The 14,938-nt window shown below is 44.5% G+C and overlaps 1 protein-coding gene across 4 annotated transcripts in view; it reads right to left on the bottom strand.

The window, feature by feature from the left end:
* Positions 1 to 14,938, bottom strand: part of CPO (carboxypeptidase O) — a 523,455-nt gene that overhangs the window by 298,668 nt on the left and 209,849 nt on the right. Inside the window, exon 1 of one of the 4 annotated variants that reach the window (XM_085648888.1) lies at positions 5,896 to 5,984. The exons of the other annotated variants lie outside the window; for them this stretch is intronic. Within the exon in view, the coding sequence (XP_085505014.1) occupies positions 5,896 to 5,912 (17 nt within the window). The 5' untranslated portion in view covers positions 5,913 to 5,984. Of the gene's footprint in view, positions 1 to 5,895; positions 5,985 to 14,938 lie in introns of those variants that run through there. 4 annotated transcript variants of the gene reach the window in all.

The following is a 14,938-nucleotide window of genomic DNA, read 5'->3' as shown; positions in this document are numbered from 1 at the left end:
CACCTTTTTTCACTCACACATGCCACACACACACACAGACACATAACCAGCATTTCATGATTCCTCATGCCCCATGTCCAGGGCTCCTTATTTCCACCGGTTTGGCAGCTTGGCAAATTTAGATACATTTTTCCTAAGTTGTGAGATGTTTTGGAGTCAGGTGGAGAAATGCCCACTCTGTTACATGCTACCCTACAGAAGGAACATGAGGTAATGAGCCAGTTTGTTCCTCGTGACACGGCTAATAAGAGATTTTTTTGTCTCCCCCCCTTAGGTTTGGTTAATGGATAAGGGAATGGGAAATTCCCTTTTATCTGTCATGCATGGTGCTATGAATGGAGTGCTGTTAATAATGGTTAAAGAGTGTGGTAGCATTCCTTGAAGTATATGAACCTAGAAATAGCCATTTGCAGAAAACCAACATAAAACATATGCACTTGTGATATATTTAACAAACAGGGTTTGTATAAAGCGCCATCTGGCTTACAAAGCCTATGTTGCATCTCATTTGATGTAAAATGTTTTTGGTATCCTTATGATATCCTGATTGTATTCAATAAATAGTAGTGTCTATAAATCCAAGCGGTTCAAATTCACATGGTCACATGGGATTGTTTACGCAGTCGTACAAACTCCAAATTTCTTGTGTTGTAAGTTCTTGTAACTGTGCTTTGATTCAAATGGGGTTTTATGTCTGAACAAGTTGTAAAAGAACTGTTTCATTACTTTGCAGAAGTTTTGCAAGGCTGTAATAGGTAAGTACATATGTCGGAATCCATCCAAGCAGTATGTCGTCTAGGTATGACACAGAAAAGAAAGATAAAAATGCAAACAATGGTCAAGTGATGATAAAAAAGTCTCCAAGTTTGAATGTTATATCTAAATATCTGACTTCAGAGACCAACATCATGTGCAACTAAAATCAAAATTGTGACAAGCAATGAAAGAAAAGGAAATATTATTTTGATAATAAGTATAACTTACTAAGTCAACTTCTTGACTTAATGCTGATCTAAAACCAATCCAAAAATGATAACGTCAAGTGAAAGGAAGATCAAATCGAATAGTCGTATAAAATAATGATTTCTTAATGAAATTGTCATGGAGTTGTTATGGCATGTATGAATTCACAGGGACAAAAGACAGATTGATGCATGTATATTTGTGGACAGGACCGATAAAGAAATTGTTACATGCAGGAAAATAGTAATAGGATTAGTGAGATAAGATTGATGAATAAATTACCTTATTGGGCACAGATCTTTAGGCCAGATGTTTAAAGCTTTTTTGTGGTTGTAATCGAAAACACTCTAATTCAGAGTTTGCAACCACAACAATGCTTTTTGCAATGCACTAAATGCATTTCAGGAGTACGTAACATTTTCACACTCCTAAAAGTGTGTAAATAGAAAAAGAATCCCTATTTGAAAAGAGCATGTTGTAGGCGTCCCTTCCAAGCAGCGAGTCAATGGTTTAGACCAAAATAGAAGTGCTAATGTTTTTGGGGGAGTAGGCAGTGCCTTGCAAACAAACAATTAAAAAAAAGTAAACTTTTCTTTTTTAGCATCAGTCCTGATTCCTTTGGGAAAAACATGCTGCATTTACAAATATATATATATATATATATATATATATATATATATATATATATATATATCTGTATATATTGAAAGGCAATGATAGACATGTGGTCTGCCTACCTCAGCAGTCCACTCGACATTGCGCCCCAATCCACCTTCAATTAGCCTCCAATCTGAGAGACTGGCAATTTGCACCCTACCTTATGATTATTAATGAGGTAGGTCAGATTACGACCCACACCAAATCTGAATTTTCCAAACTGACTTATTTGTACATAGGTCACATCAGGAAATTATGTACTGGTCACAAATTCCATCAAAAATGACCCTTAGTTCTGTTTCTTATACGTCCTTTGAAAGTGCTTTACAACAAGTGCAAAAGATGTCAGAAGGGATCAGATAAAGATTTGCTTTTTAGGGTATGACCAAGTGGCATCATTAGGGTCAGAGTGTCACCAGCCTTTAGAGAGCAATTGACCTATGAGTTGATAAAGGCTCCTTGTTCATGAGATACTGCCAACATATAGGTAGAATCCATCATTGCACTTCTGTTCTGAATGTAATTTGCTTAAATTTAGGAAGTGTCTTAAGAGTTGGTTATTTCCAGTTTTTTTTCAGTAATGGTACCCTGATCTGGGTGTTTGCTGTGCTTCAAATATAGTGCCAAATAACAATGGGGCATATCAGCAAGGCGAGGCGATAGAATTATCGCCGCTTTTGCGGCCGTTTTCGGCCGAAAAGCGGCGATAATTTTATCGCCTAATTAGCAAGGCCACGCTAACGCGTGAAACCTTGCTTTAGCGTGGGGATTCCTAACACCCAGCTTTGCATCTCTAATGAGATGCAAAGTGGGCGTTCCTGACCTGACATGACAGGAGAAATGTCGCTAAGCAAAATTTCTCCTATCATCAAGCCCCACGCTATGAAGCATAGCGGCAAGAAAAGTAGCGATAACCCCTATTATCGCTACTTTCCTTACGCCTGCTTCAGGACTGACTTAGCCATGATATCCTATGGAAGGTGGATATCATGGCTAAGTTTGTGAGTCCCCATCATCAAGCTAACGCCACATTGCGTGAGATTATCGCTGGGTTTCCAGCGATAATCTCACGTTAGGCAGTTAGCGTGAGGATTTTTATCGCTTTTGAGATAAGCGTTGCTAATAGCATGCTATCGCAGCGATAAAAATCCACGCTAGCCGGCGATAATTATCCTAGCGCTAAGTGCGCTTAGCGATAATTATCGTCGGTTGTTGCTGATTTGCCCCTCGATCTGGTAAGTAACAGTTTCCTGCCAAAGCAGTTACTTACCTATACGCCAGAGCGATAAGTAGCACGGGCACCGACAGGCAGTCATTGATTGTGTAGGTAAGAGGAAATCACCGTCCTGAAGAATACCCCTGATCAGGAGAGTTCAATGATGGAAAACATGTTGACAGAAAGGAAACTCAGGGTCTTAACAAGTTGCCTTGTTTGAACTTTTGAAAGAGAGAGACACTAATAAAATATAATGTGTCTGTTATGTGGCAGGTATATCCTTTTGGTGTTGAAAGTGTCATTACTTTGTGACCTTGAGTACCCAAGCAACACATTCCATCAAATAAGAGCCCGAACATTTACTCTCAGGTACTCGAGGTACTCGAGGGATGTTCCACAGGCCTCAGCAAAGATCTCTTCTCACTAGGAGCCCTCCAAGGTCAACAAATCCAGACTGCAGTGAGGACTGGGCCAAATGATGAAGCATGCCACCTGAGTGGATGAGGGCTCGATGTCTTTTTTCTTACAAATTCTAAATTGTATTACTTTTAATGAAGCACTAGTAAATCACCTCATTCCAGTGTGCAGTAGCTAATGTTTGTTGTGTTAGCTGGCTTTGTAAGTCACCATGCCAAAAGAGAATCTAGGTGAGGGGTTGGGGTAGATCGTAAGTTTAATTTCCAACCGAGAATAAGACCGGGCAGAGCCACGAGGCAGAACCACCAGTAGGTACTCCCTCCCTGCCAGCCGTCTAGCAGACATCCGACTTGGTGTAAGGTTGTAATATTAAGATAAGTGGTCCAGCAACCATATGTTCACTAATAAGGGACATTTACTCTGTTTATCTGGCTTTGCGCTTCAAAATGTTTAAATATAAGTTGAGCCCAAACTTGCAGCATCTTTATTGTCTCTCATGTAGTTATTGCATGTCTCAAAGTTATTTATATATTGCATGAGGCACAATTTATATTGCATGAGGCACAATTGTTTTTTTTTTACATTAAAGGAGCCAGCTCGGAGAGCTGTCCTCTGTCTTCCCAACACACTGTTATTGGGTTTTTGTATAGCGTTAGCTGCTCAAAAGAGTGTCCCAGCACGAGGAACTGTTAGCCACTGGTCATAGCTAGTTTTTCAAAAAGCGAGTTTGAGCAGCCATGTTTCAAGGCTGCATTTGACTGAACCTTCCTCTTTGGTGGTCCTCAGATCAAGGGCAAGAGAAGTCCATCTAGGGGCAACCAGAGCGAAAAAGAGGAGCCGCCCTATTTCTTCCTGTAGGTTTTTGATATCACTGACAACAAAGCATCATAGGAATGCAAAGTTCTTCTTGGTAGTTAGTGTACAACTATTTTAGCTAGGTAATGGGGACCTGACTGTTAGGGGGCTCGATGGGCAAGCACCAGTACCTTCATATGAACTCGCTAACAGATTGTAAACCAATGCAATTCCTTATGGTGCAGACAAATGTGATTGAATTTACCGAGCCCTAAAAGAAGTTGGGCTCCACCAACTGGAGTCTCTTAATTTGGAATGCTAGTAGACCCCAGTATAGAGCATTGGCGTAATCCAGGCGTGAGGCTATGAATGGAAACAGCGTTACATTGCATGCCTACAATGCATGCGATTAAAACGCGGTAGTTACAAGGACCGTGTTGTACAACACAAGCCATTACATTGCAAGTCGTTTCTACCACTTGCTGTAGGGGGCAGGCTAAACAAAGGAATAGTATAATTTACTATTCCAACACCTTCCCTACTGTTGCATACGCTGGAGTTGGAATAGTAAATGATACCATTCCTAAGTCCAGCGCGCCCCGATCAGCAAGTCGTAGAAACAACTTGAAATGTAATGGCTTGCGTTGTAACAACGCGGTCATTGTAACAACCGCGTTATAATCGCATGCGTTGTAGCGCATGTAATGTAACATCGCATATTCGGCTCTGAAGCATGAATTACCTCTTTCTGGCAATGTGAGGGGAGAAAAATAAAAACTTTTTTAAGGATCTGAGAAGACCAAAGCACACTCCTACCACACTATCCAATTGGGACCTAAAGAACAGCTTGTTGTCAAACTATACCCCCAGGATGTGTACAACTGTGGCAGGGGTAGACAAGGAAGGAACCGAGCTGGGCCAAACTTCCCCTTCCCACGAAGGAGGGGGGGTGCCAAAAAGTAACATTTCAGTTTGGGTGGTGTTACATTGAAGATTGCTCTCACACATCAATTGGAAAACCACTGACAGACATACAACACATTTCTTGTGTATATTGGGAATGTTATCATCCCAGGTGAGACGAATCTGTGTATCCTCAGGATACAACACCACTTGCACACCAAATGATTCCAGCAGGACTGCCAGGGGACTAGGGAGTCATATAAACATTAAACAGTTTTGGGCTCAGAGTGGAGCGCAGGGGGAACACGTACCTTAAAGGGTTGAAGTCGGAAGCAAAAGGGTTTTTCAGCAGTGGGATAAGCTTGGCCCTTTTCCCACCGCTGGGAACAGTGGATTGGCACAGGGAGCCATTGAGAAGGGAGTTCAGAGTGGAACTAATAGCAACATGATTGGCCGCCGTGATGTGGGGGCGAGCAGGGATCAACCGGATCACTGTAAATATCACTAGGTACTTGCTGCGGCTTTAGAGGTCCACAAAGCTCGTTACTTGTGTTTGAATTGTGTTTACTTCTTGTTGGCTTAAAACCCGTAAATCACAGAAATTAAGCATTCCGCGGGATCCTGGCTATTGAGACAAAAGCCATTTGTATTACAACAATAACCCCATTGAAAAATCTAACCTGACTGCAAACATGATAGAAACAAGATGTGTGCAGTAGCTGCGGCGCCCCCGCTGTTGCCCCGAGATACAGCATGTGTAGCATACAGCTGGAGCGAGAGATAAGAATTGTGAGGTGCATCTTAATAAACTTCCCCCAGACTTAAACGTGACGTGTCAGTGCCTAGCGAGCCAAGCCCTGTATTTTACACTCTTTCACAAGCCCCTTCATATCGGGATATGGGAGTTACACCCGGTTACACAGAGAGCTGGATGTAATTCGTACCTCATGAGCAGATACATGCTGTCGTCACGCCTCCACGCACATGCTCTGTTAATACTGCTTGGTCTTTTGTTTCAACTTAATTCCTTCATTTCTTTGGCCCCTAATGTCTGCCATTCCTCACTCTCTTTCGCTGGTCGTGTTTTGGGGTCTCCTTTGTTGTCATTGACTGGGTGCTGGCATTACGGCCTTGACAGACCGCTAAGTACAAGAGAAAAGAGCTGAATGCCTGCCCAGGTGTGTGCCGTGTGCTATTGTTCTGTTGCCACGGCAACCATTCATTAAATATGACATGCTGGTTTCTACATGCTGGTGGAGAAATATCTGAAAGGGTTACACCTCCCTGTTGCTGTCTTTCTTTGCCCTCTCCCAGTGTGACACCTTTCTGTTGGGCATAAACTGCGACAACACAGGCAATATCCCTGGCAAGTATTCTATATGATGTTAAACTGGATGTAATGTTTGTTTGCATAGGTTTGTTTTTAAGACTGTTATGCTCCCTGGGTTGATGGATTGCATCAGGTACAGAGGCACAGTCCTTGGTCCTGCTGCTTGCACTATTAAAAACTTGTATGTAAATACATAAAATTAGCCTGTGAAAACTATGGACAGATTTCCGAAGGAGAAAACCTCTGTCACCAGCTACCTTCCCGACCTCCAACATAAAGCAAATCATTAGCCTATATTGCAGATATGAATTCGGATTCGCAGTGTGATCTGCGTAGAATTATTATGTAATAACCATATGCTATTTAGGCTTCTAATACTGTATGGAAGACAATTTATAAGATCTACAATAAAGAGAATATTTTGCTCAAAGTTTGTAAAACCTCTTTTAGAGGGGATGGATGGATGGATGGATGGGTGGATGGATGGATGGATGAATGGATGGATAGATGGATGGATGGATGGATGGATGGATGGATGGATGGATGGATGGATGGATGGATGGATGGATGGATGGATTTTCCATAGACGCTGCATTTTTGGGTTGGCTAAAAACTTTGGACCCATATGACAAATCATCACAAAACTTTCCCCCAAAAAAGTTCATCCACCTCAACTCCTTCCTGAAAAGGTTTGGGGTGATCCGTCCAGAGGTCTGAAATGAGAGGCTAGTCTCTCATCACACCCTATTACACACTCCCGTCATCTGAGAGAGATGGCTGAAAGGAGAGCCCAGTCCCTCCCCAGCCCCTACTACACACACCCTTCATTACAGAGAGAGATTGCAGCAGAAAGGCCAGTCCCTCTACAAAACCTACTACACACAACTGTCATCTGAGAGAGGGGTTTGAAAAGAGAGTTTAATCCCTCCCTGCCCCCACTATGTGCACCCGACACCTGAGAGAGGGGCGTGAAAGCAGAGGCTTGTCCTCCTCACACACTACTAAGCACACCTGTCATCCAAGAGAGAGGTCTGAATTGACAGGCTCCTCACCTAACTGCACCCTTCTATGCACACCTGTCACCTTAGAGAGTGATCTGAAAGGAGAGGCTAGTCCCTCCCCACATCCTAACTTGCACATCTGTCCCCTGGGAGAGAAGTCTGAAAGGAAAGCCCAGTCCCTCCTCAAACCCTATTATGCTCACCCATCATTACCGAGAGAGGTCTCACCAGAGGCGGGTCCCTCCATAGACTCTACTATGCACAGCCGTCAACTGAGAGAGGGGTTTAAAAGGAAAGGCTGGTCCCTATCTGCACCCTGCTATGCAGAGACGTAATCTGAGAAAGGGGTCTGAAAGGAGAGGCTAGTCCCTCTCCATACTCTACTAGGCATACCCATCATCTGAGAGAGGCATCTGAAAGCAGAGGGCAATCCTTTGGTTGAAAAGATGGGCTATCTGTAAACTTTTCAAGACAGTATAAATAGTAGGATGTTTAGCACCTTCAGATCTTAATTTTTGTAGCAAATAGTGTCTTTTTGACAACTGTTGCATAGAGCGTACACTGTTCTTAGTAAATACTTTTTAATACTCTGTGGTATGTTCTCTAAGGAACTTGCCTTTCGCTGAACAGCTGGATACAGATTAAAACCCATACTCAATGAGGGCTTCCTATATATCTGAGGTTGATTGTTATTGTGAACTATGCTAGCTGTAAAGTGTATGGTATCTGCTCAATGTTGTCCATAATGCATGCTTTCTACACCTAAGGGAGTTGTGTCTGTGAAGGCAGTAATGATGGCTGATTTTCTCCTGAGCTATTTTGTACTTACTGTCAAGCCTCCAATACCATAGTCATTTATAGAGCAATATGCGGCAAAACGAGGCGTGGGTAATGTCATCAGTGATGTCATTTGAGATGTCATTTGAGATGTTCTGAGTGATATCATAACTGATCAGCAGCGGCTCCTTAGCGATGGCGGAGGAGCGTGCCTCACTAGCCCAGAACCAACAGCTGAAAAATAAAACAATATTTTATTATCGTTTTATTTTTCAGCTGCTGGCTGAGCCAGTGTGTGTAGTACGGGGCGGAGTCGGGCCATGGGCTACCGTAACACTGGTTAAAGAACCAAGTTTTCAGGTTCCTTCTAAATGCCCTGAGCGTGGGTGCTAATTTCAGTTCCAGGGGCAAGCGGTTCCAGAGTAGAGCTGTAATTCTAAAGAAGCTTCTACCTCCCCAAGTTACACGTTTCAAGGGAGCAACCCTCAACAGGTATGCTGAGCTAGACCGAAGATTTCTACTGAGGAAGTAGCGCACCAGATTTGCCTTTGAAGAGGCAGGTGCTTTTTCGTGGATTGTTTTGTAAGCTAGACAGAGAGCCATAAAAGAAATGCGGTGGCAGACTGGAAGCCAGTGCAATTGCCTGATAGAGACCCTTGTAGACTGATGTGTGGGGACTCTAAGGAGAAACCACACCGCTGCATTTTGAATGGTCTGCAGGTTTTTAAGTGAGCCTTTGGAGAGGCAGCTATAGAGACTATTACAATAGCCCAGACGTGAAAGAACTAAGGCAATGACCACCGTTTTCAGTAAGTCAGCCGGCAAGAATCTTTCAATTTTCTTGACCATTCTAGGCTGGAGCCAGACCTGGGAGGTGGCGGTCCCCAGGGCCAACTAGGCCTCCTAGAGGGGGGATGTGTGGCCTTCCTCCAATGTTAACTTTAGCACAGGGGATGTTTCTTTTTCTTAATGATAAATGCCTACCTGCACAATGCAGACCTTAAAATGCCTGTGCATGTCTTTGTGGGACCAGCCAAAGAACTCTGTAGTTTTAGCTCCTTGCAGGAGCAGAATTTTTCAAACCATGACCACCCTTTGGGTCTGTAGCAAGCCTCGGTTCTTCCTGCAGCAATGTGCTAGTCTGACAGTGAGACGTGAGCTCCCTCCATCCTCCTCACAGCTGCATTTTGTCAGGAGGGCTCAGGTCATATCTTATTTGTGAAACATATCTTGGGTGTGAGAAGTTGGCCTGATATATGATGTCACTAGTTCTAGTGTACACCTTGTATCAGTCCAAACAAGCCTTATGGTGATTTGGTTGTAAAGTCAACCTTATAGACCAGCTATCCTAGTGGTAGCATGGACAAGAGCAGTCTTAGGCTAAACTCTGTATGGCATGTGAAGCCAGCCGTTATACCATTTGCAATCCCTCGAATACCAAATGAAAGGACACCACAATGGATATATTATAAAAATAGAATGTATTTATTCTAGTCAAAATACCCTCAGCACTCTTTATGAGATTCGAGGTAAGTGCAACACAGTCTTATTTAAGCATACATAAGTCACACAGGTAATGAATACAGTTAGGCCCTACGGGCCACGCAAACCATATACTAAGTAAGTGGTATAAGAACCACTGTCACGAACACAGGTTAGGCCTAGGCCTAGGGAATCACTGGGGCTACACTATACTACCAATTGTTAGGAAGTGGGAGGCCCACGGGATTCAGGTGCAGAGTGGAAACACTCACGCGTAATGCCTTAAAGTCGATAGAAATAGTAGTATTTAGAAATTAAGAGTTTTAGGACACTAGGATAGTCAATACCCTTGTGAGCACCGGAGTACTCAAGTTACCTAGCCCACGGGCTGCGGGTGCATAGGTGTGAACTTGCGTCGGGTTTCGTCGTCGACTCCTATGGATGCCTGAAGAAAGATGCTGACAGGCAGTCAGTGAAGAGTGTCCGGTGGATTCCAAGGATGGAATCAAGAAGAAGGATACCTGCAAGCAGAGGGGACAGAGTCTAGGTCACCAGCCAGGAGCCGGGAAGGAACCAGGAAGGAACCAGGCGATGTCGTGAAGATGCAGGTGAAGAGGTGAAGCTTGTCACAGCAGCCACGGGTACCAGGAGGCGTCAAGGACAACCAGAACCAGGAGCCGAGCTGCCCCACGAAGGCTCTTGCTGTCGGCGGCATCGATGTCGATCTCGGACTCAACAAGCCTTGGCAAGCGCAACCCACGCAGGATGAAGGATTCACTTCTATTGCAGACCAGGAAGGCCTGAGGTGCTTCTCTTTCACAGGGAAGCAAGGGCCAGTCTGGAGGAGCCAAACCAGCAGCGGAAAGTCAAAGGTTCGTCGTCGCAGAGGTCACTAGCCAACGGGCAAGCAACCGGACAGATGCATCAAACAGGAAAATGCAGAAGGGCCCCACGCAGAACTCGTGGAGTGTGGAGGGCTGATCTTCGGTGCAGGTGGTGCTCGGGGTTAGGGCTTCTCAATCCCCAGAGCACAACTTCGAGGATGCCTCAGAAGCTGCGCTGGAAGCTAGTAGGCAATTTTCCCAGGTAGCCGGTCCCACGTCTCTCGTCACCTCCACGGATATCAGCTTTGCTGTGGATGTGGATCAGGGTCGGAGAAGTCTGGAAGTCAAGGCGCTGGTCGGGCTCTGCAGTCGGTTCCTCGTAGAACTTAGGCAAAGCAAATGGCAGGTCGCTTGATGGTGCCTGTTTGCACAGGGTGGCCACTCCTTGGCCACAAGGGAGATTCTTCAGTCTTCTTCCGTAGTCGAATGTCGAAGGTCCAGAGTTTCTGTTCAAGTTGCAGGTTTTCAGGATAATCTAATTCTGCAGGGCTCAGCTACCTTCTAATATACTAGGCTAGTGGGCTGGGCTACCTGCAAGGTCCCTCCTATGGGTGGGACCAGGAAGGGGGGTGGCTACACCCCCTTTCCTTTGTCCAGTTTTGCGCCAGAGCTGGGGCTGGAGTGCCCCAGCACCGGTTTGAACTGGACTATGCATGGAGCACCTTGTGTGCCCCAGGCATGTCTCATTCCTTTCAGCTCCCCTGCCCCAATACACTAAAGTCTGTCTAGGGAGGTGCTAGCACCTCCCCAAGCAGGAAACCTATTGTCCAGGCCTCCCTGGCTGGGAGGGCTCCCAGCTGCAGGAGGTCAGACTCGTGTCGGTGGCAGCAGCATCCATTTTGTGATGCTGAGGCTTTGGTCAGAGTTAAACACCAAAGTAGGATTTTAACATGTCTCTCCCTCTAGAAGGGAGGAATAATATCCTCATCACCAGAAATGGTATGGGGGTATTATTCCAAAGTGTTAGACACCTTACACGTCATGTTTTGATAAAGCCAAACCATAGTTACCATAACCGTGTAAGATTATAAGGTACTTAAGAGTATATGGTAGGCGATATCATAGAACAGCTATAAAGACATGGTTCCGAAAGCTGCAGACAGGCTCAACTCATGCTAGAGCACCATCTCACATGTTACCAAGCACTCTGCCTCCAGGATTGTTAAGGCCTGCCGTAGGAGTGGCTGATAGGTACACATTTGTCTATTGTGAGTGTATATATAGGTATACTATATCTAAGCAAGGGGTGATTACACGACCCTGCCCCAGCTGAGTGATCAGCCAGTTGTGTCGGATTGTAAGGCCAGGGGTGGCATAATACATGCTGCAGCCCCTGGTAGGCCTAGGGTACACCTATGCCCTGGGTACCTAGGGCACACTGTACAGGGTCCAATAAGGTGATCCTTACCAATTGGGTATGTACCTAGGGTACATGGAGTCCATTTTAAAGAGAGAGCAGACAGCCTGAGACCCTGAATGGCAGGATCTCAGGCCAACTAAGTCGAAAAACCAGCTAGACACTAGGCAAAAAGTTGGGGGTAACCATAGTCAGATATCCACCTTCCTACATTGGGGAGTCACTGGGATATGCTGTACAGACAAAATAAATAGTCTATTTTTTAATATCAGCAGTCCACAGACTAGGGAGTAGTGGTAAAAGTACATAGAAAATGTATAGCAAATGATATTGAGAACAACTCGAGTAAGTCAGTGAGCTACAAAAGAACAATATATTCTATAAATAATTTCTTGGTCTTTTTACGTGCAACTAACTGACTTGACCCGAGGAGTGCTTTACATGAGCATCAGTACATTACATAATGACACCTTCCTTTTCGGCTCTAGGCATGGGGAGATTAAGTGATTTGTTCAGAAACATAGGCTTTCGAGCTAACGCCGACACTCGAAACTGGTTCCACATTTGCAAATTCTGAAACTCTGGCCATAACGCCACTTCTCTCCCCTAAGTGCAACATGTAATCAAGTGATCACCTTGATAAAAAAAACATCAAGATAGCAAATCATTTTAAAATGCTTTGTTGCTATTTGAGAACTCAGAAAATATGTCCTCGTTTTATTTTATTAGCGCACTAATCATAATTTCTATGGGACTAAGATACTCTCATTTTTATAACTTCTGTTGGAAAGTGGGTTATTGGTAGGGGCAAATGTAGGTCTGCCACTGGCAATAAGGCCACTAACACATGATAGGACCCAGAATAGGTCTTAGAAAATTATTCCTATGCTCAACCCTTGGTAACGTGGCTGCCAGCAGACAGGCTTAACTTCAAAGACAGGTATGTAAAGCATTTAAAAACACCATTTCAGTAAATAATTAAAACACAACACAAAATAAAAATCCAACACCAATTTATAAACATAGGTAATATTTGTATCTTTCAAATTACATCAAAACAAAAGAAATCCACTGTAGGGAACCAGAGATATGAATTTTTAAAGATTAGTCACTTTCTAGGGCTTAGAAACCAACAGTGCCCCTTTTAGTCATTTCGTTTTCTCTGACAGGGACACACCTTTAGAAACTGTTCTGGAGAATATCTCACCACTGTGTTGTGCCGCCTTCTCCAGCAGGCGGGTCCAATTAGAACTCCTTCCTGAAGTTCTGCTTGCGGGTCCCAAAGTATCCAACACACAGTCCACGGTTCTGGAATCTCCAAGAGGGTCCTTAAAAGTGTGAAACTTCAATTCCGCAATCCACTTGAACAAAACCCTTTCAAATCCTCTGGTACTCCAGGCTGGGGATTCTTTGTGGGGATGTCCAGGTGAACTCTGTTAACCTGTAGCTTGCAGGGAGTCTACTTCTTAGTTCTTTTGTAGCAAGATAATTCACAGGGCTGCAGTTTTCAGATGGTGCAGTTTTCAGAGGTCAGGCCTTAGAAGTCTTTGCACAGCTGAACTTGGCAGCAGGGCACGTCTTGCTTCAGTAAGTTTCACGCAGCAGATCTGGAGGGCTCTGCCCCTCTCAGATACTTATTCAAAATTCTCTGGGTCAAGCCACAGGTCACTTCTGACCAATGAAAGCAGGGTAACTCCTCATAGTTATGACCACATCCGGTAGAGTGTGGCATTATGTTGTCCCAGAGTGCATCATTCTTCCAAATCCATAATGTCTGATTTTCCAGCAAGGAGGTAAGAGCTGGCTAAACACACCCCTGGGATGGCTTCTTCCCATGGACTCTCTCCCTACTATCTGCACATACCTTCCTTACGCCTAGCCCTGACTCTGGGTCAAGAGTGTCAGAGTGAAACTGAAACCCAGGCCTCCCCTCTGCCTTTGAAGAGCATAGTTTACGACTCCACCTCCTGGCCTTGCATTCCTGACCAGCACACTGCCCTCCCAGCAGAGTGGTTCTTTATCACCTCTTCAAAGCAGCCTGGCTAATCCACTTAACTCTGACCAATCAGGGCAGACCACTGGAAGGCTGAATTTGGTCTTACAAACAAAAAAGTCTTGTATGTACACTTTAGGAGAAATTCAACAATATAATATTGTTGGATTTACTACTACCATTCTTGGAAGTCTTTGAATGGTCCGGCTAGTCCTCTCCTATCAATATGTATTAATCAATAACTTCCTACCATGTTAACCTATAGGCCATGGGGTTTGCAGTGGGGAAAATGACTTGGGACAGTTTTCTAGCACCAGGGCTTATAAAAACATATTTTATAAGTAGTTCCATAATCTCTACAGGACCCCCACCCCCTGTGCAACTAAGGGAGACTTTAGGGGTTCTGAATCTGCAGAAATATTGCAGATCCTCCATAACTAGTTTTTCTAGCATCAAAGTCGAATTTGAGCAGCTCTTTACTTTTTAAAAGCAGTCCTGGCAGCCAGGGCTGGTTTTAAACTGACCCCAGGCTTCAGCAGAGCACACATGCAAGGGCAGAAAAGCTGCTGGCCTCTAAACTGCCATGCCCCAGGATACTGGGGACTTCTAGGTAGTTTTAATCCCCTGCCCTATTATATACTAGGGGGTCATGGGGTAGGTCATGCCAATTGCAGGGGTACTCCACCATACCATAGTGTACCCTAGTGTATGTTGGGTGTTTTAACTGTATTCTAATGTGTTCCTTTCAGTTTGGCACTGGCCCTGGGCCTGGTTAGGCAGAGCCCAGGGCCAGTCAGTCAGTTACCACCAGTTCCAGTCAGCAAAAAGTTGGGGGGTTCCCAGGGCACTGGATGACTTTGCAAAATATTTCTAAAGGAAATGCTTTAGATATTAGAGTTTTGATTACATCAGGATTACATCAGACATGCCACACTTAATAATTGAGGGCAGGGAGGAGGGTGCATAGGCAACAAGTTGCGCACGCTGGGCAGGCAGGATGGGGCAGTGGCAGCACAATGGACCATGGAGAGCAGGGGAAAGGGGGTCTGGACAACAAACCAACCTTGCAGGACAGGCAATAGAGGCTGTGGGAATATAACAGACCGTTGAGGGCAGAAGGAAGAGGCTGTGGTAGTACAACCATACATGCCAACAGACCCAAT

Source organism: Triturus cristatus, chromosome 3_2 (genome assembly GCF_964204655.1).
Source record: "Triturus cristatus chromosome 3_2, aTriCri1.1, whole genome shotgun sequence".
NCBI classification, from domain to species: Eukaryota; Metazoa; Chordata; class Amphibia; order Caudata; family Salamandridae; genus Triturus; species Triturus cristatus.
This window is presented reverse-complemented; position numbering and strand designations above follow the sequence as displayed.